The sequence below is a fragment of the Monodon monoceros genome, unplaced genomic scaffold (genome assembly GCF_005190385.1).
Source record: "Monodon monoceros isolate NGI ecotype Baffin Bay Population unplaced genomic scaffold, NGI_Narwhal_1 Super_Scaffold_3, whole genome shotgun sequence".
Lineage (NCBI taxonomy): Eukaryota > Metazoa > Chordata > Mammalia > Artiodactyla > Monodontidae > Monodon > Monodon monoceros.
In genome coordinates, this window is record NW_021703780.1 from 67,001,190 (window position 1) to 67,026,612 (window position 25,423).

General features: G+C 39.7%; 1 protein-coding gene across 3 annotated transcripts in view; it reads right to left on the minus strand.

The window, feature by feature from the left end:
• Positions 1 to 25,423, minus strand: part of SFMBT1 (Scm like with four mbt domains 1) — a 132,535-nt gene that overhangs the window by 7,612 nt on the left and 99,500 nt on the right. For all 3 annotated transcript variants that reach the window (XM_029242392.1, XM_029242394.1, XM_029242391.1), the window contains exons 5-17: positions 22,997 to 23,085; positions 19,579 to 19,825; positions 18,782 to 18,876; positions 18,173 to 18,274; positions 16,140 to 16,290; positions 13,662 to 13,744; positions 11,183 to 11,309; positions 10,007 to 10,120; positions 7,965 to 8,007; positions 5,708 to 5,772; positions 3,350 to 3,489; positions 2,491 to 2,600; positions 1,238 to 1,413 (exon numbers count right to left, since the gene is read on the minus strand). In XM_029242392.1, the coding sequence (XP_029098225.1) occupies positions 1,238 to 1,413; positions 2,491 to 2,600; positions 3,350 to 3,489; positions 5,708 to 5,772; positions 7,965 to 8,007; positions 10,007 to 10,120; positions 11,183 to 11,309; positions 13,662 to 13,744; positions 16,140 to 16,290; positions 18,173 to 18,274; positions 18,782 to 18,876; positions 19,579 to 19,825; positions 22,997 to 23,085 (1,542 nt within the window). The remainder of the gene's footprint in view (positions 1 to 1,237; positions 1,414 to 2,490; positions 2,601 to 3,349; positions 3,490 to 5,707; positions 5,773 to 7,964; positions 8,008 to 10,006; positions 10,121 to 11,182; positions 11,310 to 13,661; positions 13,745 to 16,139; positions 16,291 to 18,172; positions 18,275 to 18,781; positions 18,877 to 19,578; positions 19,826 to 22,996; positions 23,086 to 25,423) is intronic.

The window sequence follows — 25,423 nt, forward strand, 5'->3', positions numbered from 1 at the left end:
TGGCCACTAATAATCATTGCAATTTACTGTGCTGAATCTGACACAATAATAATAAGTTAGACAAACCCTGCTCTTAAGGAGTTTATAATCCAATAAATATAAGTAGAAACTAGGTTAGATACTCTCATATGATTTTGTGATTCATATACTAATTAGAAAACTTGTCATGCTAAATATGGACCTTGGATCAGCAGCATCACCAGCATCTGGGAACTCGTTGGAAATGCAGACACTTAGGCCCCACATACCCACAGGCATGATGAACCAGAACCTCTATTTTAACAAGATCCTCAGAATTTGCACACATGATAAAGTTTAAGAGGCCCAAAATTAGAGACCCCCTAAAAGAAATCTTCAAGTTTAACAAGGTAAAATCCACCTCTGTATTAATCCTCTTAAGTGACATCAGGGCTTGCGGGATTTAAGGAAAAGTAGGATCAGAATTTTGTGTTTGGGTAACAATGCCTTGACAAGACTCCAAATTAAACATTTCATTCTGAATGCTTTTTTTTTTTTTTTGCCGTTTCACAAAAGAGAAGATAAACAATGAGAGGCAGCAGGTATTGTTATGACATACTCCTGCCTCCTGCCCAGCACTCTCACCCCAATGTCTGCACAGCTAGCTCTCCTGCTTCCTTCACTTCCTTGGCCACCTGTATGAACAGCACCCCACCTGCTAGCCTTCCTCACTCTCCTACTTTGCTTATTTTGCTTCATTTTTCTCCATAGTACTTCCCTCTATTTGTTCACTTGTTTATTATCTATCTCTCACATTAAGATGTAAACTCAATGAGGAAAGGAATTGTTTTCTTTACATTTGTATCCCAGTGCTAGAACAGTGGCAGCACACAGTGGACCCGTAATAAATACATGCAGACTGTATAAACAGATTCCATATCCTATTAGATGCAACAGTTAATTTATATACACTCTGTACATAAAGGTTGGCAAACTAGGGCCTGTAGGCCAAATGTGACCCATGGCCTGTTTTGGTATGGCCCACAAGCTAAAAATAGTATTTACATCTTTAAAAGTGTTCTTTTAAAAAATTAAAACAAAACAAAAAGAATATGCAAAAGAGATCCTATGACCCGTAGCCTAAAATATTATTATCTGGCTCTTTATAGAAAAAGTTTGCATACCTCTGCTATATCTGAATGTCTGCAAAATAAAAACCTTCTAGGATATGAGATATGGTCAGCTGCTACAGTTAGCAAATTTAAAAAATTTGACTCACTATATTTAGTCTTTGTAAGTACAGAGCAGTTCTCTGAACACTTATCCAGAACCATCCGTGGACCAAAGAGATTAGGACAGCACTCCAGTTTGATACAGGTTTGCCGGCAGAATTCAGTCACCCGATCTGCTGTTTTCACTATCTCGACAGTAGCTCGGTAACTCTTGCCTTTGTATCTGCCATTGGAAGACATCAGATACCAAGTTTATTGGGCTATTGATTACAGAGAAAAATCAAGTATATTAACAGACCTGAAAAATATTTTTGCTTCTTAGAATATTCTATGTCCTTTACAGTTTGAGGACTCTGAAAACAATGAGGAATTTATATTGTACTTAAATTTATAATCTAGCAAGCTATGACAACTAAAAGCTGACTTTTTAAATTAGCAAAGTAAGGTCCCCGCTTTCTGTTCCTAAGTTTAAGGTTTTCAAATAACTTCTACACTAACCACTAAAAAAACAGTGACTTTCATTAAGTCTTCCTTGATCCTAGAGTAGTGGTTCCACGAGTATGGTCCACGGACCAATATAACCTGCCAACTGTTACCCATCCATGACAAGATGAAGTCAGAAAACAAGAGCAAATGTTTTATAAACTTTCACAGTAACTTGCAAAAGTAATTTTATGGCTCTTAAATCTAGTAACAAAAAAGCTGTTCCTGCATTGTATGTCTTTTGAATTCCATATTTTTGTAACTCATTTTTACCATATTTTATAAAAGTATAATAGGATAGCAACTTAAAAAAGAAAACAAACCTGGTCCTTTACCACAAATAGTTGAAGAAGCACTGCCCAAGGGAACGTAAGTACCCTAATATTATCCATGGAAGAAATCAATTCTGTGACCTGTTAAGCATGATTAAGAATAAAGGGCAGAGGGGGGCTTCCCTGGTGGCACAGTGGTTAAGAATCTGCCTGCCAATGCAGGGGACACAGGTTCAAGCCCTGGTCCGGGAAGATCCCATATGCCTCGGAGCAACTAAGCCTGTGCGCCACAACTACTGAGCCTGCACTCTGGAGCCCACGAGCCACAACTACTGAGCCCACAAGCCACAACTACTGAAGCCTGTGCGCCTAGAGCCTGTGCTCTGCAACAAGAGAAGCCACCACGACGCAAAGCCCACGCACCGCAACAAAGAGTAGCCCCTGCTAGCCACAACTAGAGAAAGCCCGCATGCAGCAACGAAGACCCCTAATGCAGCAAAAAAAAAAAAAAAAAAAAGGAATAAAAGGCAGGGGAGCCTACTCACTTGGCCTTGAGGACTTCCCCACATCCATGCCACACAGAGTCTTTGTCCAGCTGCAGCTCCCGAAGGACACGACTGGGTTTATAGGCTGCATTGATCAGTAAAGTGAGGACCTGTGCTCCATTTTTAAAGCAGAAATATGGGTTGGGGAGGAGAAAAGCAGATGATTAGAACCTTGCTACTCCCTAGCATGTCACCTAGGCGATTAATTCTAGTCATATTAATTGACAAACATTAACAAAATAATAATACTGAAGATATGACAGTTGACCAAAGTTGCAAATAAGACAGTAATGAGACCCTCTTAAATATTCTAAACATTATGGTCAGGAAGAAATAGGCACCACAAATTTAAAATTACTCTAGCATTTGCTTCCAAATCCCTTCCTAGTCATGGTACACACAGAAGCTCCGGCCTCCCCAGACACAGCCTCACCACCCTAAGGGCTGACAGGTTTGGAACCCTCACATCTCTTACCCACAGTGCAGCACCCTGCCTAGGAAGCTCAAGTCCAGCAGATGTGTATGTAGTTCTATCACGGTCCCAGGTTAATACCACACAGCCTCTCTGGTTAGACTACTCTCATGTTCACTCCTGCATGGTCCTCACGTGGTCTCTGACAGAAGACCTTTCTACACTGACAGAGGTGAACCTGCCACGTGAAGAACTGCTTAGGTGAATGTTTCCTATGGAGCAAAAATAATTATGTGCCTAGTTCACTGTCCAATACATGAGAAAACTGAGTCACTTTTGATAAAACCTAGAGTTGTCACACCTACAGCACGCTGATCCTTGTCTGAATGAGTCTACCAGACTGCTGTGAAATTTCTTAAATTCTTTTACTCTAGGCAGGAACCTTACCTCTCTGAGGACCAGGACACAATTCCCGGGTCCCACACACTGAGGCAGCTCAGCGATCCTTCCTTTGTTAAGATATGGCCCTGAGAAGCAACGGTGGTTGAAGTATATCTTTGGACAGCAATATTTTCCATTAATCATAACTGAGAAATGAAGAGAAACAAATATTCAGAACAGAATAGTTTTCTACCCTATGTTTCCAAAGCTGAATTACTGAAGAAAAAACCCAGCATATCCACCATTACATACAGTCAGCACTTAACTTATTTTGGAGTTTAACATACTGTCTGAGTGTGAAATACCTTATACTTAAAACAAGTCTATTACAGAGCTATCACTCTGCTGAGATCAACAACATTCTTACTGCAGATTAACTCCTGGTTAATGCAACATTGTTCCAGAGCCCCACGCATCTATCACTACAGGAAGTGGAGGATTTACTTCAAGAACTCATGATGATTCCTGAAGATCAATGACTCAATAATCGATTCTAGAATATTTCTAGACAGTGATGGTGAATATTATCCAGAAGTATAGTTTGTCCCCTTAAAACTACCAAACTAGTATGCTGGTAGCGTTTGGTGATGTGGGAGCCCACCCATCACTGTGATTCCTCAGAGGGATAAAAGCATTCTGTGGCCACATCTCTAAATTCTTTAGGTATTACGGGGTATAACTAGGCCTAGAGACCCTTCTCTTCAACTATTTTTCTGTATGAATACTGTACTCCAATATAAGGTTTTTTTAATTCCCTCATATGAGTAGTTGGCAATTCAGCTACTAAATGTAAAAAAATTCAAGGACACTAAACCATTTTCCATTTTCATATAAAGCAAAGAAAGCTCTTCTGATGGACACTGCCCTGTTAATCAAAAGGAAACGAGCGTGTACACTGCCCAGTGTTGATAGCACCCTGAAGTACATAGTGTTCATTCTCTAATTAAGAACCCAGTCTTACCACAGTGGTCAGCATGTCGGTGCCCACTTCTCCATTTGAACTCTGTCACCCAGATCCCCTCAGGGGATGCTCCCTGCTGCTGGGAATGTTGGGAGTTTACAGCTCTCAGTTGTGAGTCTATCCTGGAATATCTCTCAGTCCAGAACTGTCCCTCAGTAGGAGAGAGCTACCTTGCCCAAGGTCCCACCCTTTGTGAGGTGGGGAGGGAGAAGCAGCTCACTTCCAATAACTGACCAAGGAGGGAGTACAAGGGTGTGGCCACCACACCTCTAGGGACACACCACTGAGGGACACTCAGTGGCTATACCAACTCCAAGGCTCCCTGTGGGACTGGAAGAGACCTCTGTTACAACTGCACTGTGACTCAACTTCTCCCTCTGCCCAGTCCTGCATCTTTTACCCTTCCCAGGAGTGTTTCAAAAAGCACTCCCCAATGAAACTCCTGCATGCAAATATCAGAGTCTCAGGCTCTGTTTCCAAGGTAACTTGACATATGACAAAACCCAAAGCAAACACATTTTGGCTGTGGTCACATGAGATATTAATGTCTTAATTCTTTAGTTTCAGTAGGCATTAGAACGGTCAGTAACATGTCAAAAATAAGGACTCATGCAGCCCTGATCCTCTATGTATAAATGATGTTATGAAAAGGCAGTGGGTAGAAGAGACAAAAGTGCAGGTTTTGAACTTGAGAAAAATTTGAGTTCCATTTCTGACCCTTCTACTGTAAGCTGTGTGACCTCTTTGAGCTTTGGTTTCCTTTCTTTTCTAGGCATTTACTAAATACCACCCAAATGCCTAATCTGTGCTAAAACACACAGAGCCAAGATGCTAAGCATTATACAACCAGCAAAGTGGTGTCAAGAGTAGTTCCAAGGAGCCCTGGTCAAAAGGCTTGGGCCTCCAGCAAGGATCCTTGTCTAATTTATCAGGCATTGCCTCTGGAACAATCTGTTTTTCAGTGTTTTTTGTTTTTTTTTTTTAAATTGCAAAATATATATACGAAGTGTGTATATCATAAAAAGGTTTTAAAGAAGAATAAATATCTATCTCTCAACCACCCAGTTTAAAAAAAGAGCACGATCTGAAAAGCCTAAGTTTCTTTATTTAAACTCAGGGATGATATATTGACCTCCAGAGCCTTTAACACTGACAAGTGATCAGTAAATAATGGCTAAAATATTATAATGTCCATTTATAATGGACAGAAATACCAGCCTAAAGATAATTATTAAACTAAATATATCTTAGACAATTATAACTCTTTAAAATCACAATTAAGAGACCCCTCTATAAAGCTACATCCCATAAATCAAAGGTATTGTTTAATAAGTTATTTTTAGATATAGTCCATTAAAAGAAGCTAAAGGTCGTCTTTTCCCTAAGATTGCATGCACTTATACCTGAGTCTGTGGAGCTCAGCTCCTGATTCTTCAGACCCTCATGGACAGTCCTTGAGGATGGTATTCTGCATCAAGAAAACACAACAAAATAATGAGATAATTCCTAAGGTCAGTAAAATGTGAGGATTAGTTTCCTTCAAATTTAAGAAGAAAACAAATGTGGCAGATTGCAAAATTGGTAACAAAAGGTGCTTCCTCAATTGTACTTTTTTTAGAAACAGCAATTGTTTTAAAAACCATGGACATGTTCTAAGGGGACAACAGTCTGTAGACAGTACTGTGATACTGCATGTTCCAATGAACTTGCATTCATGTGAGCAACAAATTATAGAATTCCTTGTTGGATTCTTAAACTGCAAGTAAACTACAGATGGTCCCCAATTTACAGTGGTTCGACTTAACGATATTTCCACTTAACAATGATGCAAGAGCAATATGCATTCAGCAGAAACCATACTTTGAATTTTGATCTTTTCCCTGGCTAGTGATATGCGGTACAATCCATGTTCCTGGGCAGCAACCCAGTCAGGCAGGAGATCACAGGGTAAACAATCAATACACTTACAACCTTTCTGTTTTCTGCTTTCAATACAGTAGTCAATAAATCACGTGAGTATTCTTTGTGGTAGATGATTTTGCCCAACTGAAGGTTAATGTATAAGTGTCCTGAGCACATTTAAGGTAGGCTAAGCTACAATGTTTGGTAGGTTAGGTGTGTTAAATGCACTTTCAACTTATGATATTTTCAACTTAAGGTGGGTTTATTGGGACATAATCCCATTATAAATCAAGGAAGACCTGTACTTGTTTTTTTAATAGATGAAGAACAGAAGCATTTTTATATAGGGTCTGTTTCCTTCTATCAGTTTCAAAATTAAAGACAAATTACAAAAACAGAATTACACCATATGCAGCAATCACTGAAAAAGGCTAATTTATCTTTTCAGAATACTTCCTCACTAAACCTTTGGAACAGTCTTGATGACTAAGTCAAGGAAAAATCCAAAGCCAGTTTTTTTGTCATTGCTTTCTCAGTCCTCTAGCTGGGTTAGAATGCTGCAGCCTTTCTCTCCACCACAATTGGAGAGAAATTGTTTTATTACTCACATAGCCATGAAAGCAGCTATAAATTATACAGAATTTGCTACAGACTGACTGAACTGTGTTCTCCCAAATTCATATGTTGAAGCCCTAATTCCACCCCCACCCCATGTGAGTGTGTTTGGACATAGGCCTTTTAGGCAGTAAATAAGGGTGGGGCTCTAACCCAATAGGATCAGTGGCCTCATAAGAAGAACAAGAAAGAAAGAACTCCCTTCCTCCTTGCTCCTGCCATGTGAGGACACAGCGTGAAGATGGCTATCTGCAAGCTAGGAAGAGAGCCTTGACCAGGAACCAATCAGGCTGGTACCTGATCTTAGACTTCCAGTCCCCAGAACTGTGAGAAATACATTTCTGTTGTTTAAGCCACCAGTCTCTGGTATTTTGTTCTGGCAGCCTGAGCTAAGACAGAATTGAAAACCCAATTTTAAAAAATACACATGCACACAGAATCCCTTGTATTTTAAAGGCACCACTAATTCTTTACTTTTCAACAGTGTGTATGAAGGAATGCTACAAAGGGCTTTTTTTTTTTTAATATTTATTTGTTTATTTACTTGGCTGCACCGGGTCTTAGTTGCAGCACGTGGGATCTTCGTTGCCACATGCGGGATCTTTGTTGTGGCATGTGGGATCTAGTTCCCTGACTAGGGATCGAAACCGGGTCCCTTGCATTGGGAGTGCAGAGTCTTAACCACTGGACCACCAGAGAAGTCCCAAAGGGCTTCTTAATGGGAGACAGAAGCACTCCTCTGAGTGTGACTTTTCTTGTAGAGTTGTTGTTTTCTTCCTCAAGTTCTTTTCACTGTGACAAATCATAACCTGATTTAAAATTTTTTGTTTTCCTTAACAAATACCAGCATAGAGACTCTATTTCCTCTCTTATTCAAATGTCTTCAGGGTCTAAAAGCCAAAGAAAATTCAATTTGGGGAACATCTTGAGAATGCATTGTACCCTTTAATATATAATGCCACTTTAGGAAATGCTCATATTGTAAGGAGAAGTATATAAACTATCAAAAGCTGAATTAAAGGATTATGCTTCCATCTGAGAAAACAATATATGAGGGGATATACTCTACTCTCTGAAATAGTTATTTCTTCTTCTAGATATCTAACTTTCAAATGTCAACTATTCAAACATACTATCACTTACTGTTTTTCTGGTTGAACCACTGCAACTTTCCTCTGTTTGTGTACTGTACAAAGAAAAAAAATATATAAATGTCAAGAAAAATAAAAAGACAAAGGAAAAGTTACATATGCATTAAGCTAACTTTAGCTTACAGCTGGCCTTTGAACAACATGGGTCTGAGTATATGTGGATTTTTTTCAACAGTAAATACTGTAGTACTACACAGTCTGCAGTTAGTTGATTCCTCAGATACAAAACCGCAGAGACAGAGGTCCAACTATGGGACCTGTGCATTTGCAGATGTTGGTATCCATGGCAGGTCCCAGAACCAATCTCCCACATATATGGAGGGACAACCATACGCAGTTCACTGGTCTTTAGTGTATTCACATAGTTGGGCAATTATTACCACAGTCAATTTGAGAATATTTTTATCATCTCAAAAAGAGACTCGGTACCCCTTAGCAATGACCTCTCCACTTAACCACCCCCGAGCCCTAGGTAACTACTAATCTACTTTTCCTCTCTCTAGATTTGCTTGTTAAATCATAAATGGAATCATACAACATGTATGATTTGTGACTGGCTTCTTTTACTTAGCATAATGTTCTCAGAGTTCATCCAAGTTGTGGTGTGTACTAACACCTCATTCCTTTATATTTCTGAATACTATTCCATGGTGTGGAGATACCACATTTGTTTATCTACGCAGTTGATGGACATTTGGATTGGTTCCACTATGTACATTTGTGTACAAATTTTTATGTGGATATATGTTTTCATTTCTCATGAGTATATAGCTCTACATTTAACACTTCGAGGAACTGCCAGATTGTTTTCCAAAGCAGCTACACCATTTTATTTCCCCCCAGAAAATATTCATAGAAGTTGGCTGTCCCAGGGAGGCTTAAAAATATTATTTTTGGTTTCTGTATAAAGACATGGCAATACTTAATAGTACTTGCTAGTTAAAAAAACACAGAACTAGGTTTTGTTTTTTTTTTTTTCTTTTTTTTCGGTACGCGGGCCTCTCACTGCTGTGGCCTCTCCCGTTGCGGAGCACAGGCTCCGGACGCGCAGGCTCAGCGGCCATGGCTCACGGGCCCAGCCGCTCCGTGGCATGTGGGATCTTCCTGGACCAGGGCACGAACCCGCATCCCGTGCATCGGCAGGTGGACTCTCAACCACTGCGCCACCAGGGAAGCCCTCAGAACTAGGTTTTAAATATAGGTGACCCTTGAACAATGCAGGGGTTGGAGTGCCAACCCCCAAGCAATCGAAGATCCATGTATAACTTTACATTCCACCCTCCATATGTGCAGTTCTGCATCCGCGGATTCAACCATCCAGGGGTCATGTAGTACTGTAGTACATATTTATTGAAACAAATCCACATACAAGTAGACCCACACAGTTCAAACCCACATTGTTCAAGGGTCAACTGTACTTTAAAGGAGCAAATTTTATGGTATATAAATATCTCTCAATAAAGCTGTTTTTAAAGTTGGGGGGGGTCACTTTAAGATTAGGTCACAAAACATGGGGACTTGTGTCTTGCTCAATCTCTCACTCTCTTGCTTGCTGGCTCTGATGGAAGCCAACTCCTGTGCTGTGAGCTCCCCCACAAAGTGGCCCACATGACAAGAAACTGAGGGAAGCCTCAGTTGGAGGGAAGCCTCCAACTGACAGTCCACAAGGAACTGAGGCCCTCAGTCCAACAGCCCACAAGGAAATGAATTCCTGCCCACAACCATCTGAGTAAACTTGGGAGCAGATCCTCCCCCAGTTGGGCCTTGAGATGACAAGAGCCCTGCTAAGACCCTGAATGCAGCCTCATCAGAGACTCGGATCCAGAGGTCCCAGCTAAGTTGCGTCAGATTCCTGACCTACAGAAAATGTGAGATAATAAATGTTTTGTTGCAATGAATGATTTCCTATGCAGAAACGGATAACCAGAATATCATTTTATTTTTCTCTGAAATGTCCAGATTCATCCTACTTGGTAACAGCCACACAGAAAATTATTTAACAATCAATCCTTTGACCCAGAAATAGACAGCTACCTCGTGCTCGGCGAGGAGTGCTGAGGGGATGGCCATTGGTTTCACACCAGCCCAAAGGAAATATATCCATGGATTCCACATTCACAATAAATTCAGGTATGGGTTTCTTAGAACCTGTTTAGATTTAAAAAAAAATTTTTTAAAGACTATTAAATAGCTTTCTTCATAAACTACTTTCTAGACAATGTTCTAGTAGACAGTGTTCTACTGTTGCAATAATACAGACACAAAGTCTCTTAAGCAAGTTCCCTTTACACAGAAGTCATACTTTTTCATGTGTGACAAACATTAAGAGAAAAAGCAAACTGTCCCCCAAGCGTAACTGTATAAAGACCAAAACAGGTAGTCAGCGTACAGGGTGACCCTTAGTTAGGGAACAGCAAATAAGCACCTAGAACTACCAGTAATATCATTCAGATGGTTGACAAATATGGTCGTCAATTCCATGAAATAACTGGAAAATAAAAGGCAAACGTTATAGTTCTACTCAATAAAAACATTACTTCTGGTACTCAGAAACAAGCCAGAAGTTAGACTGGTGGGCTCAAGTCAGAAAGTGATGTAAACAAAGTTGCTCAGCAGGGGTTGCATAAACATGTACATCCAATACTGTCCTTGACACCTATATTAAAGGCCGATTCTACAAACCGGGAACAACAGTAAGGACCGAGTCTGACTACTCAGCAGTGAAAAAAAAGAAACCCAGGCATAGTTAGCTGTAGTGCTGAGTACTCGCATACTACTTTCTGTCCACAAACCTGTCCCATCACTGAATATTACTTTTAGCATAATATATCTTTTCAATTTTACATACTTTTTGGTTCTACTGGTTGGGGGCAACCAAAATATAATCTCTTGGATAAGCTAGTTACTAATGCTCATGCTCATGTATTTTCGTCACATCAAAATGTATGCTATTTAACTTGTATTTTCCCGTTCAAGAAAACAGGGGGCCATATAAGTGAAGGCTTTTATTCATATTCATTTCCTAAAATTTGAAGGTCAAGGACAGGAGGATGAAGTTTTAGCTCAGAGTCTTACATTACAAATTAGAAGTCTCTGAACAAGACCCCTATTTAGCTAATCAATTAAGTTTAACAAGCCACATTACAGGGGTAAACAGGAAGGCAAAGAAGAGTGGTCAGACGAAGGCTTCTCAGGGGTGTTGATGCTTACCCTCCAACTGGAGCCACAGGTAGGAGCCTCTCACTGCAGTAATGGTGGCAACGCACACTTCTTCAGGGAGAAGAGGGTTCACTGCCTCAAGCTTCATGTTCTCCTTAAATTCATGCTCAGAAATTGACTAGAAGATAAATTAATCAAATACATACTCAGTATTAACTCACGTGCTCATCTGAGAGAACTTTCCAAGTAACAGTTAATCCTAGAGCAACTCCTCCATTCCACACCCCAGGGTAACTGTCCCTTTCCCTCCCTACAGAAGATAAGATTTATCCTCCAGAGGGTAAAACAACAGATCCCTGGGGAGGACACAGGAACTATTGAGGGCATGCATGCTGTCCAGAACACAGATTAGCATGTGGAATGCTGAGGCCCAGTCCCCGCTACTACCCTCCATGCGAGCAAATGGAAGAGACTTCTTGTGGCAATATGAAGCACAAGAAGGAACACATAAAGACATGGATTTAGGTTTCCCCAACAAATGGCCAGACAGATCTTACCCAATAGGGAAGTTCAAGGTTGACAAGCCCCACCCACATGCTCAGAGCTTCCAATCAGCTTTTTCTTTTAGTTTCCCATTTCTTAAATATAAGCAAGCAAATTCCACCAAGGAATTACCAGATATCTAAACATATGAAAACTAGAGACCAAAACAGACAAAACAAGCAACTTGGAGAAAACAGATTATGTAAGAAGAAAACTCACAAAAGGTGGGGGTAATTAACATCCTCTGAAAGATGAGAAAAACTATTGCATCTTTAAAATAAGAACAGTATGTTATTAAAAATATTCAGAAATAGTTTTTAAAAATTAAAAATGTGATATCAAAAATTAAAAACTCAAAATAAGGGTTGAAAGATAAAGTTTAGGAAATCTTCCAGCAAGCAAAGCAAAAAAAAAACCCCTAAGAAACAGGAAAAGTGGTGGGGGTGGGGAGGGTGCGGCAAAATTGGAGGCCTGGTCCAGAGGGCCACCAAAATGAGAATTCCAGAAGGAGAAGAGAGAAAAAGAAAAGGAAATCAAAGAAGAGATCCAAGGGAACTTCCCAGCACAGAGAGGCGCAAGTTTCCAGAGAGAATGTGCTCTCCATGCCCCAGCACATGGGTGAAGACAGGCCAAGCCATAGCTTGACACTGAAAGGGAGTGACAAAAGAGATTCTATAACTTTCCAGGGATAGAGAAAAGGGCAGGTCATATATGAAAGATCAAGAATAAGAATGGCTTTCAACTTCTCAATACCAACACTATAAGGTAGAAAACAACTGAGGTTTTCAAAATTCTGAAGTGAAATAACTTGCATTCTAAAATTCCACATTGAGCCAAACGATCAGTCAAGTTAGTAGAGTGAACATATTTTCAAACACCAAAAGTCTACTAACACTTACATCTCTTGCATCCCATTTCAGGAAGCTACTGAGAGACAGTCTCCATCAAAACAAGGGAGTAAACCAAAAAAGAAGAGGCTATGAGATATATAAAACAGGAATCCCAAGTCCTAAGAAGGAGGAGAGGCAATTCCTTGGGTGACACAGCAGAGCAGTTTCCAGAATTAAAACTACATGGCAAGCCAAGACAGTAACCTGTCTAAAAAGACGTTGCTAAGAGGGGTGTCTCTAAAATATATATATTAGACATGACAGATTTCCTGATACGCTAATAGTTTTGAGAATCTACTGGAAGGTGTGGGAAGAACTAGTATTATAAGGAAAGAAAACTAGGCTATGAAAAACAAAGCGATTATTAACTTGAGGACAAATAAAAGAAGAAAATAATCGTAAAATACTACACTGCTAATCTGTGAGTAACACCTAAATGCCCATGATAATGTAAATACTCAAATTCAGACTTAACCGAGAATTGTAATATCACTCTAATAGGAAAAGCAGATAGGTAAGACAGAGGAGAAAGGTAAGGTAAAATAGCTAGATTACTCACTTACTGTAATACAGAATTGAGAGACACATCTAAAATTAACTCAAAAGATAGCAGCGAATTATAAGTGAGGAAGTATAAATATGAGAATAACAAACAGTGAGAAGAATAGGAAGTGAATACTTCTGGGAAGGGAAGCCATGGAAAGGGACAGAGCAGGAAACTGTTGTTTTATGTTCTAAGCTTTTTACTGCTGTTTGGCTCTGTAAACCATAAATAAGTTTAATAATTTTCTCTCCTTAATATTTCATCATTTTTTCATATTAATGGACCATCAAAACTAATCATAAACTAAAATTTTAAATTCACATGATTTCAGCTAATAAAAAAACCAAATTGATAAACTGTTAAGCTAATTAAATTAACAAATTAACTTCCGCAACAAATGAAATTTTCCTTGGACCATTTTATTACAATCAACGAGAGGCGTTTTGGGGTTGCATGAGAGAACTGGCTTCAGAGTAAACATCATTACAGCAAGGGAAGCACAGCAGTCCCCAGCAGCCCCAAAGCAGTGGCCCTGAGGGGACAGGATTCTCACCGGAGGGAAGCACCTCTCGGGAGCAGCTTCAGCACCACACTGTTTGAGGTAGTCGGCCCAATCAAAGTCCTGGCCTGGGTAGCCTAGGTAGGGACAAAAGAGCAATGATTCACACCTCACATACCTGCCTGGCTTTGCCACTCTGCCAGGTGTCCACCCACAACTTCTAATTTTGCTAATTTGAGGACTTTGATCATTTTAGAGAGGGGAAATAACACCCTATTAAATCCAAAGTATTAATTTTATAAAACAGAGCAACTCTGGATAAATTTTTAAACTCACATTTCAAATTAGGCATTTATTTGAACAATATTTTATATGATTAGTTGCTGACAATTTACCAAAAGAATTTAAGACAGTTATGACTGAATTTGACTTGTGCTAATAAATCCCATCTCTAAAGGAGAGAGACCCAGGGTCTAAAGGAAAAGAGCAACCTACAGCACTATCTAATCGGTGAAGACTTTTTTCTTTCATAAAGCTATTCCCTTAAACATGTCTTAGCAACTACTAATATTCCCAGCACAGGTTTCAGATTCGTGTTCTATAGAATCTCAGTGCTCTATAAGCTGAATCATGAATTCATTTCAGGAAAAAAGCTGAGCTTAATTCCCCACTTAAGTCTACAGGTTCTTGGCAGAAGCCCCTCTAACCTGACACCCTGATGGCACCGGCTCTGTGCAAGGAGCTGGACTGAGTCTGGCTGCCCCGCCGTGTCTGAGCTCACCTCCACTCCCCAGAGCTCAATTTCCCACAGGCACAGAGCAAGCTACTCAAGAGCACACCAGCCTACAGCCAAACAGCCCCTGCAGTCACCTCCTCTGCCCACCTCAGAGTGGCACCATGTTCTCTCTGCCTCCCCCTCAATTCCTGACAGTAAATTAACTACCATTTTTAATTACATAATCTACTACTTTCCTTCTACTGATATTTACAAAGACAGCTGAGTTGTCTACAACAATGCTGAGAGAGGTGATATCTTTAATTTTTTTTTCTTCTCATGTAATGGCAGCAGGCAGGATAAGGAATTGGGATGTTCAGAGCATTCCTGCAAAGCAAGAACTTGCTCCTGTACGTATGTCCCCCCAACCATCACCACCAGGCAGGCGCTCCCACTGTCTGTTCACTGATGAGGGAGAACCTGGGGGGTTGTTACGGTTTTCCCCTATTTACTGCCATTCTCACTTTTGTTTCCCCCGTGACTAGTCCAATGCCTGGCTCAAAGCAAACATTCCACAAAATGTTTGATGGATGAATGAAGGCTGAACGGAAGACAAAGGTTCGGAGTCTGTGACTCTTATTAACAGAAAAGAGCACTTCCAGCCCAGTGTTCCAGCAATCACCATTTAGAAAGTGAAGCTATGTTTTACTAAGAGCTTACCAATAAAGTATATACACAGCCAGTCAAATAATCTGATTTGCTGACATAAAAATCAGATAAACACCTTACACTTCCAGATACTCTAAGTTAAAAAAATACCTAAAATTTCAGCTCAAATAAGTCATATTTAGCAACCTTGATTAAAGGGTCAAAGATTAAATTTTGCAAAGTTGCAAACATGAGGAAAATGAGTTGCTACCTTCCTACTTACAGCCTGAGTTCTACTTTTGACCATAAATCTCCCTCTGAGGTCCAAAGAGTCTCCCTCTAAGAGGAGGCCCAGAAACCTAAAAATCAGTAATCTACCTCCTAACTCTGGCTCTAAGGCCTCTTCTCATAAATCAGCTCCCAACACTCATTGCATCCTACCCTCACCCCTGTTGCCTCCCAGCAGACACAGATGGAATGAACTAAGGAAGCTGCATGGAACCCCAGGATGTTATGAAGATATTTATCAAGGTAGTAGGACATACTTTATTTACTAGGTTTCTTTTTTTTTTTTTTTTTTTTCAGTATGCGGGCCTCTCACTGTTGTGGCGTCTCCCGTTGCGGAGCATAGGCTCCGGACGCGCAGGCTCAGCGGCCATGGCTCACGGGCCTAGCCGCTCCATGGTATGTGGGATCTTCCCAGACCGGGGCACAAACCCGTGTCCCCCGCATCGGCAGGCGGACTCTCAACCACTGCGCGACCAGGGAAGCCCTAGTTTTTTGTTTTTTTAAAAAATATTTATTTATTTGGTTGCACCTGTTCTAGTTGTGGCAGGCGGGCTCCTTAGTTGTGGCTCGCCAGCTCCTTAGTTGTGGCATGCATGTGCAATCTAGTTTTCTGACCAGGGATTGAACCCGGGGCCCCTGCATTGGGAGCGCAGAGTCCTAACCACTGTGCCACCAGGGAAGTCCCTATTTACTACTTTTTAAGCTTAATTTATAACTTTTAAATATGTAGATACTGGAATATAGGTCTTTGTTTACTCTGGGCCCCCAAAACATTAAGGACAGGATTGGGTGTGAGGAGAGAGGGGGACAAAAGATCCAGGTAAAGCCATCTGATAAATCTCATTTTGAAGCAAACAAATCAGAAAAGAATGAATACACACCAGGAGGGGGACTGATGTGTAAACCATTCTTCAGACCCCACTGCACAGGGAAAATACCAGGACTGTCAGCATGACACACGAAGGATCGCTGTGCACGACTCTCTGGTCGCAAATCATCCATTTCCACCAGAAAATACTTCTCATCAAAAACCTGTATGTATGATTTAACACATAAAATAGACAAATTTTGATTTTTTAATTGGGGTATAGTTGCTTTACAATGTTGTGCTAGTTCCTGCTGTACAACGAAGTCAATCAGCTATATGTGTACATATACCCGCTCCCTCTGGGACCTCCCTCCCACCCATCTAGGTCACCACAGAGCACCGAGCTGAGCTCCCTAAGCTATACAGAAGGTTCCCACTAGCTGTTTTACACATGGTAGTGTATATATGTCAATCCCAATACGTGTATGTTTACGCATGCGTGCGCACACACACACACATCATTTCCTTGGCATAGCTGAACGTGTTACAAAAGTTAATAGCCACATTAAAAGTAACATTAAGTGTTTTTTAATACTACTACTAAGCACTCAGTAAATGTTATCTCTGTGTCAGGCACTGTTTAAATGCTTTTTTTGTATTAATTCAGCTTTAATCTTCCTAACACTCTAACGAGGTACCATTATCAACCCCATTTTGCAGAAAAGGAAACTGAGTTTAAAAAGCAGTTAAATAACCTGCTCCATGTTACACTGACAGGAAGAAACAGAACCTAGATTTAAATCCAAGTTGTTGAGCTCCAAACAAAGCTTAGTTCAGGCTCAGTGAGGAGTCAACTACACCAGTTTATTAGATCAGATCCTAGCCTAGTGTCAAATGCCAAAGAGAAGGTTTTATGAAACTCCCCTGGCTCCTTACCACCTACCCTTCAACTTCAGGAAGGACCTTCTGATTCCACTGCAGGTTCAGAATCCCTTCTTGTTCTTTTTTTCCCCCTCCTTTAGTGAAGTTACTCTTTTTTTTTTTTTTAAATAAATCTATTTATTTTGTTTTCTTTATTTTTGGCTGTGTTGGGTCTTTGTTGCTCCACGCAGGCTTTCTCTAGTTGCGGCAAGCGGGGGCTACTCTTTGTTGCGGTGCATGGGCCTCTCACTGGGGTGGCTTCTCTTGTTGCAGAGCATGGGCTCTAGGCGCATGGGCTTCAGTAGTTGTGGCTCATGGGCTCTAGAGCGCAGGCTCAGTAGTTGTGGCACACGGGCTTAGTTGCTCCGCGGCATGTGGGATCTTCCTGGACCAGGGTTTAAACCCGTGTCCCCTGCCTTGGCAGGCAGATTCTTAACCACGGTGCCAGCAGGGAAGCCCCCTTCTTGTTCTAAGAATAATCTTCTTCTAAGGTAAGGAAAATTTAAATCTCAACAGGTCAGACGATTTAGTGTCCACATAACTATTCCTCTTGTCACACTTGATTTTTGGTTCTACTTTCAGTAAATGGGCTTCTGCTCTACTCTTAAAACGAAATCCTCTACCTTATGCCTCAGTTCTAGTTACTGAGTAACTGGGCCTTGACAACCTGCCCAGTTCTTGTGGTTACTTCTAACAAGAACCTCGCTTTTGTCAGTCTTCCAAAAGATTAAAGTCTGGATCTGGAATCCATGGCTGGAGCAATCCTACTGGCAGATCTTGTGACACTAATCAACTGTTCCCCACACATCTGCTCACCCAACGAGCCCTGCACCTAGCTGGACACTGATGACACTGCCTGCCTCCAAACTTTTCAGATACCGTGGGCCACCTGCCGCTTAAATCTCCTCTATAGTTATGTACAGCCAGGCCTGCCCCAAAGAATGTGCAGCCCACTACTCTGGTGCCCAGGCTTTGGTTAGCTGGGGCAGCCAAGCTCTGACAAAGGAATGGGCCACAAAGAACCAGACATTACAAATGTAAAATGTGCACAGAACTAATTCTAGCCTCACAGCTTAGGAGAAACAATGGGTTGGATTAGTGGAGTTTGAAGATTAAAACACTACCAATTTCCTAAACCAGTCACCCTGACAAGAATTCTTACCAAGAGAGTTGCCTCCATTTTACCTTAACAATTGTAGCAGGAGAGATCCCAAAAGGAGACCAGGGATCCACAGCTTCCAATTTCATATTTACAGAGAATGAATGAGTGCCGATCACTTGTTTATCCTGAAATGCAAATGCCAAGAGGGAATAAAATATAGTATCTGCACATTAATTTTATACTCATATATAGCTGAATACTACTCTTAATTAAAATAATGCAACTGTCCAGCTTCTGGTAAATAATCTAATCCTATAATTGTCTTCCTAGCCTGGAAAAAATTATTTAGGAAAAAAAAAAACCCAAAGGAAGCACTCCTACTCTCTACATTCGGAACACGAGGGTCATACAGAGAAAAAACAAGTTTATTTTATAACAAGTCAAGGCTATGTAGTTAAGAGTAGAAAAGAAAAGACTCAAAATGCTTTAAGAGCACTTCGGGAAAAAACCTGGACTACTTTTAGGAAAAAAGGATGATCGTCACTCTCGCTAGCCTTCACACCTCTTCCCTCCTTCAGGCATCACAGCACTCTCACTGATGCCAGGGGTTATTTTATGCTTTGCAGCTCCCCCATATTGCTTTACTCTACTGTGAGAAGATAAGTACCTATCTACAACATTTTTGTTTTTACCTTAAATAAGTAAGATGGTAATGGCTCTTTCTCCTCCTCTTTCACTTTGGCCAAGATCTCTTGCCACTCAACTTCAGTTTTCAGATGTCTGATGGCTTTAGTTAAAACAAGACAGGATGCTTTAAGTGATGTGAGAACTGACACATTTTATAACTGCTCTGAAAGCATTCACATAAAAAAGTCACTTTCCACTGGGAAAAGGAAGGGGTTCAAGCCCACTTATACCATCTTTACTCAGAGAACTTATAACTTTAACTTCAGTACCTTGTCTCCTCTGTTCAGAACCTGGGTAGTGGTTTGGTGAAAATACCTACAGTAAGATCATAAGGATTGCTGTTGTCCACAAAATAATATAATATAGCATCCAAATTGGGGCACATAATAATGAATGTAAATTGATTCAAACATTAACTCCTGTTTTAATATTATTGGGATATCTTTTAATCAACAATTTGCTTTGAACTCAAGACCTGTCCTACTCCTGTAACTATGTACATGCTACCTAGAGAATTTTTCTTCAGTTTTGGTAACGGATCAGTATGAGTTGGGGCAGAAGTTAGTAAAAGTTGGAGCAGAAGGTATATCAATATGTGTGGCAAATTACTAAGGCAATAAAGCCAAAAAAAAAAAAAGGCATTTAACTACTCCATATACATTTTTTCAATATCTCTACTATGTAAACTAACAAAGGCGTCCATAATATGCAGAATAATGTATTTTTCAGTCTCATAGATATTAATAAAAATATAATAAACAATAATGTAATATTAAAAGAAAAATGTTATATTGCTCCTCACCTGATGGGGGCTGAAGCTCATATCCCTGTTGAGCAGCCCAACCAACATGATGAAGAAATGGATCCAAGTAATACAACCAATGTTCAAAATTATCAGAGCTCTCAAGTCCTTCATAACGCAGCTTCAGCCTTCCTCCAATGTTATCTACTACAGTAACAATCCAAGTACTTAAAGAGTCCTGGAAAGCTTGACATTCCAGCCTGGAACCTGGAGCAATGAGATCTAAAGGATTCCTCCCATTACGGAGCTGTAGGTAAAAAAAGCAAAATGATTATATAAGAGAGGTAACATAATATTTTTAAAATCAAGTTTTAAATGAACTCAAATTAACCTTTATATTTTTACCCATTCAAAGCTAGTGACACTGAACTGCCTAATATCATACAAGTCTCTATAGTATTATTTCTGGTGATATGAAAATATTTATCTTAAAGAAAGATTTCTGTCTCTAGGACTATATTACAGTTTCATCTAGAAAGAATTTTTAAAATATCATTACTTAGTCTCTGTAAAAGCAAGTATGATCATCATTTAAAAAAAAAATCAAATATGACAAAAGTCAAAATCCCCCACAATCCTACCTCTAGGAAAGAACCATGATAAACACTTTGGCATATACTCTCTGAGAATGGTTTTCTACACACAAGTCAACATCCACCCGTGTCTATCTTTTTCTCTTTTGTATTTTTTGAAAAATGTATATTGTTTTTCAATGTGTGTTTGTCACTTAATATTTCATAGCTATCTTTCTATTATAGCACATATAAATCTCCCTCATTCTTTTAATCTGTTTTATTGACATTCTGTATTATACATGGGCAGTAATTTATCCACTTATCTGCTGATGGCATTTCAGTTATGATTTTTTTACTCATTTCACAACGATGTTCTTATGAATGCAATGAGTGTTCTGATTACACTGAGGGAAAGGAAGAGTTTAATTCTCACTCTCTAGATACATATTAAAAGCTAGAAAAAAGAATAAAAACAAAGGCTGATTCCAATATCATCACTTAACCATTTCTTAATGTTCAAACTTACATTTTTTTCCTAATAAGAACTGCTCGGACTTCCCTGGTGGCACAGTGGTTAAGAATCTGCCTGCCAATGCAGGGGACACGGGTTCAAGCCCTGGTCTGGGAAGATCCCACATGCTACGGAGTAACTAAGCCCGTGCACCACAACTACTGAGCCTATGCTCTAGAGCCCGCGTGCCACAACTACTGAACTCGTGTGCCACAACTACTGAAGCCCACATGCCTATAGCCTGTGCTCCGCAACAAGAGAAGCCACTGCAATGAGAAGCCTGCACACCGCAACCAATAGTTGCCCCTGGGCAGCAACAAAGACCCAACGCAGCCAAAAATAAACTAATAAATAAATTTATAAAAAAAAAAAAAAAGAACTGCTCTATGACACTTACATATTCATATATATGCAAAAGAACACATGAACAAATGAAGGAACACATTCACAGCTAAAGATAAGAATAGTAGAATCAAGGTCAATGTACTGCAGGATACTTATTAATTCATTTGTTCATGATTTCATTCATTCATTCAAATGTTACTGAGTGTTTAGCCGGGCCCAGACTAAACGTAATTAAATGAGTCAGAGTACAGGCATACATCTGAGATATTGCAGGTTCAGTTCCAGAGCACTACAATAACGTAAATATTGCAATAAAGTGAACCATACTAATTTTTTGGTTTCCCAGTGCATATAAAGTTTAGGGCTTCCCTGGTGGCGCAGTGGTTAGGAGTCTGCCTGCCGATGCAGGGGACACGGGTTCGTGCCCCGGTCCGGGAAGATCCCACATGCCGTGGAGCGGCTGGGCCCGTGAGCCATGGCTGCTGGGCCTGCGTGTCCGGAGCCTGTGCTCTGCAACAGGGAGGCCACAGCAGTGGGAGGCCACAGCAGTGAGAGGCCCGCGTACCGCAAAAAAAAAAAAAATAAAGTTTACACTATATTGTAGTCTATTAAGTGTGCAACAGCATTGTCTAAAAAAAAAAAAAAAAAAGCACATATCTTAATTTAAAAATACAAAACAAAATCCAATTACAATAGTAACATCAAAGATCACCGATCAGAGATCACCATACAAATATAATAATAATGAAAAGTTTGAAATATTGTGAGAATTACCAAAATGTAACAGAAACACAAAGTGAGCAAATACTGTTGGAAAAATAGCGCCGACAGACTTGCTCAAAGCAGGGTTGCCACAATGCTTCAATTTGTAAAAAATGCGGTGTCTGAAAAGCACAATAAAGTGAAGCACAATGAAATGAGGTATGCCTATATAAAATATTAAGATCACCTAGAAACAGAGTGTTTGCCAATCAAGTTTAAAGAGGAATTGTGAATGGATCACAGAATTAAATATAACAGTTAACACTATAAAACATTTAGAAGAAAATATAGGAGTAAATCTATATGACCTAGGGTTAAGCAAAGCCTTCTTAGATAAGACTCCAAAAGTACAAGCAACAAAAGAAAAAGATAGATAAATTGGATGACATCTAAATAAAAAACTTTTGTTCTACAAACAATACCATCAAGAAAGTGGAAAGACAATCTACAGAATTGGAGAAAATATTTAAAAATCATATATCTTGATCTAGACTTGTAATCAGAATTTATAAGGAACTCTTACAACCCAATAATAAAAAGATAAATAACCCAATTTAAAAATGGGCAGATATTTCTCCAAAAAAGCACATAGAAATATGCTCAGTATCATTAGTCATTAAGGAAATGCAAATCGAAGTGAGATATTACTTCACACCCACTAGGATAGCTACAACCAAAAAGAGAATAACGGGTGTTGCCAAGGATGTAAAGAAATTGGAACCTTCATAAACTGCATTTCACGTATGATACAAAGAATGTTGCTGGTACGACAGATAGTGACAAAATATAACTTAGAAACGTCATAATCAATAAATTTATTTCACAAAAACAAGAAATCTATTTTCACCAACAAGCTCAAAAGCTATACTAATTTAAAAGAACTGCTGAAAGCAGGTAGGTGGTGGTCCAGTGTCTTCTGAGCAAAAGAAAAGGGGTCTCAAGTCACCTGGTGTGGGAGTTACAAATGTCCATGCTGAAGTAGAGTCAGCCCTTGCTCAGTTCCAAGTGAGAGCTCAAAATGGCCACATTTTCCAACTGAGTGAAAGAATCTGGAAAACTAGATTTTCATGTGTTTGCAACTAATTCAAAAACCTTTTATGCACTGAGCAAGCCACCAGTTTGCAACCTCTGAAGGTAAGTTTACACCCCCCAATACCTATGCCTATGTCTGTACTAATAGTGCTGATCTGTCTTGGAGTGGTAAATGAGCATGCAATTTTAAGATTCCTTGGACAGGAAGATTGGAAGGGTTTTCCACACTGATTCTGGAAGCAATAATACTCACGCCCTCTAGCAGCGGAACAGGAGGACTACATGCTCCCATCAGGGTCTGCCGCAGAAACTCATCCAGATCAGACACTTTATCTCTGATGCCTAGATGAAGGAATCATACTGTCAGCCACAAAACACACAGAAATTAAACTAAGCAGAATACAGAGAAACTAAACGAGTGAAAATGGTTTAGAGGTTCATGTGTCATTTTAATATTTAACAGCCCAAAATACTGCTTCTTTGACAGCTTAAAAATAATCCTCCTCTAAACAGAGCTACTTCCTGGTTAGTTTAATAAGAGTTGTATCCAGAAAAAAGAGAATAGGCCCAACTCCCTGTTAGTATAATTTTACCCAAAAATGAACTACTTTATTTTTTATTATGGAAAATTTCAAATATATAGAAAAATAGAGAAAACAGTATAATGAATCCCCAGCTTCAAAAACTGTCACTTCATGGTCAACCTTTATATCTAGACCAGGAGCTGTTAGCAAACGACAAACTGTGGGCTAAATCTGGCCTGCTGTCTTTACTGTAAATAAAGTTTTATTGGAACACAGCCAACATCATTTTTTAAGTACTGCTTTCACGTTACAAAGGTAGAGTTGAGCAGCTGTGACAGAAACCACAGGGCCTGAAAAGTCTAAAATATTTTACTATCTGGTCCTTTACAGCTACTTTGTCAACCCTGATCTACATCCTCACATACTCCCCCCGCCCCCTGAGACCCAACCATGGATTATTCAGAAACCAATTCCTGATATCATGTAATTTCATCTAATATAATCTCAGTATGCATTTCTAAAAGAAAATAACTTTTTGTATAACCACAATAACATCACACCTTTAAAAATTACAATAATTCCTTCATATCAAATACCTAGTCCATGTTCAACTTTCCAAAATGTCTCAAAAATGATTTTTTCAATTTGTTTGGTCAAATCATGATACAAATGAGAGCCGTACATTGCAAATGGTTAATATATCAACTAAATCTCTTTTAATGTGTACATATACCCCACACTCCCTCTTCTTCTTGCAGCATATTTGTTAAGACTCAACATTTTGTCCTATATAGAGTTTTTCAGAGTCTGGTTTTACTGGTTGCCTCCTTGTGGTAACCAGTTGCTCTACTGTCCTTTTCATTTTCTATAAATCAGTATTTAGATCTAGAGGCCTGATCAAATTCAGATTTGACTCTCTGGGGTTGGGGGTAAGATTACTTCATAAGTGGAGTTGTATCTTTCCATCAAGAGGCACATTCATTCTGGTTGTCTCTCCTTCTGTGATGTTAGCAGCTTTTAATGGTCACTACATAGATATACTGATTCATTAGGGGCTAAAAATGGTGATATTCTATCACCCCTTCTTCATTCACTAACCAAAACACTTCTATAAAGAAAAATTTCTCTTCTTCTACTATTTGATCACACAAAGAAGGCAGGATATATGCTTGATTCTCTTTATTCTTTCTCTGTATTTACCAGCCTTCAAAATTATCAGTTGGTTCTCCAGCATCATCCCAAAGCGACCAATGAGGGTTTTGTTTAAAAGATTCACCATGAAGTTACAGATTAAATCACATATATGTTTCAGGCCACTGCAGCTACTGTCCTATTGATGCTCAAAGTGTCTCATCTTTAAGAAGAGGGGGTCTCTTCAGGTTGGCTCCTGAGTCCTTTGACATAACCGTAGTAAATAGTTATTGATCTCTTTTTCACTTTTGGTAAAAAAGATGTTCCGTGCTCCTCTTGTACATTTCCTGCCCCAGTCCAGCTTTATCCCACAATACACAAATAATGATTTCAAAATAACATCAACTCTACCATCAACAATATGATTACTAAAAACAGCTTGAGTTGTTGTTGCTACTTCGGCAATTTTTTTGGTTCCTTTTGGCATAGCCTTACTAGGGACATATATTTAAATTACTGTATTTGAAAGTCACTGAAATAGTTGTTCTCTGGGTAGTTACTTCACAAGCTCCATACACAGGTTTCTTTATTTGCTTCTGCATTTTTTTTTTTTAATTGCCTTTTTCTTTTTTTTTTTTTTTTTGCGGTACGCGGGCCTCTCACTGTTGCGGCCTCTCCCGTTGCAGAGCACAGGCTCTGGACGCGCAGGCTCAGCGGCCATGGCTCACGGGCTCAGCAGCTCCGTGGCGTGTGGGATCTTCCCGGACCGGGGCACAAACCTGTGTCCCCTGCATCGGCAGGCGGACTCTCAACCACTGTGCCACCAGGCAAGCCCCACAAATTACTTTTGTAATTTAATTTTGCTTTATAAGTTATATAAAATATTTACATGGTTCACAATTCAAATCTACAAAATAAGGTACATTCAGAAAATCCACCTTTTAACCTTGTCCCCTTCATCCTATTCCCTTCTTTACCCACAGGCAACTTTTTAAAATGGTGTATTCCTTATTGTTAATCAACTA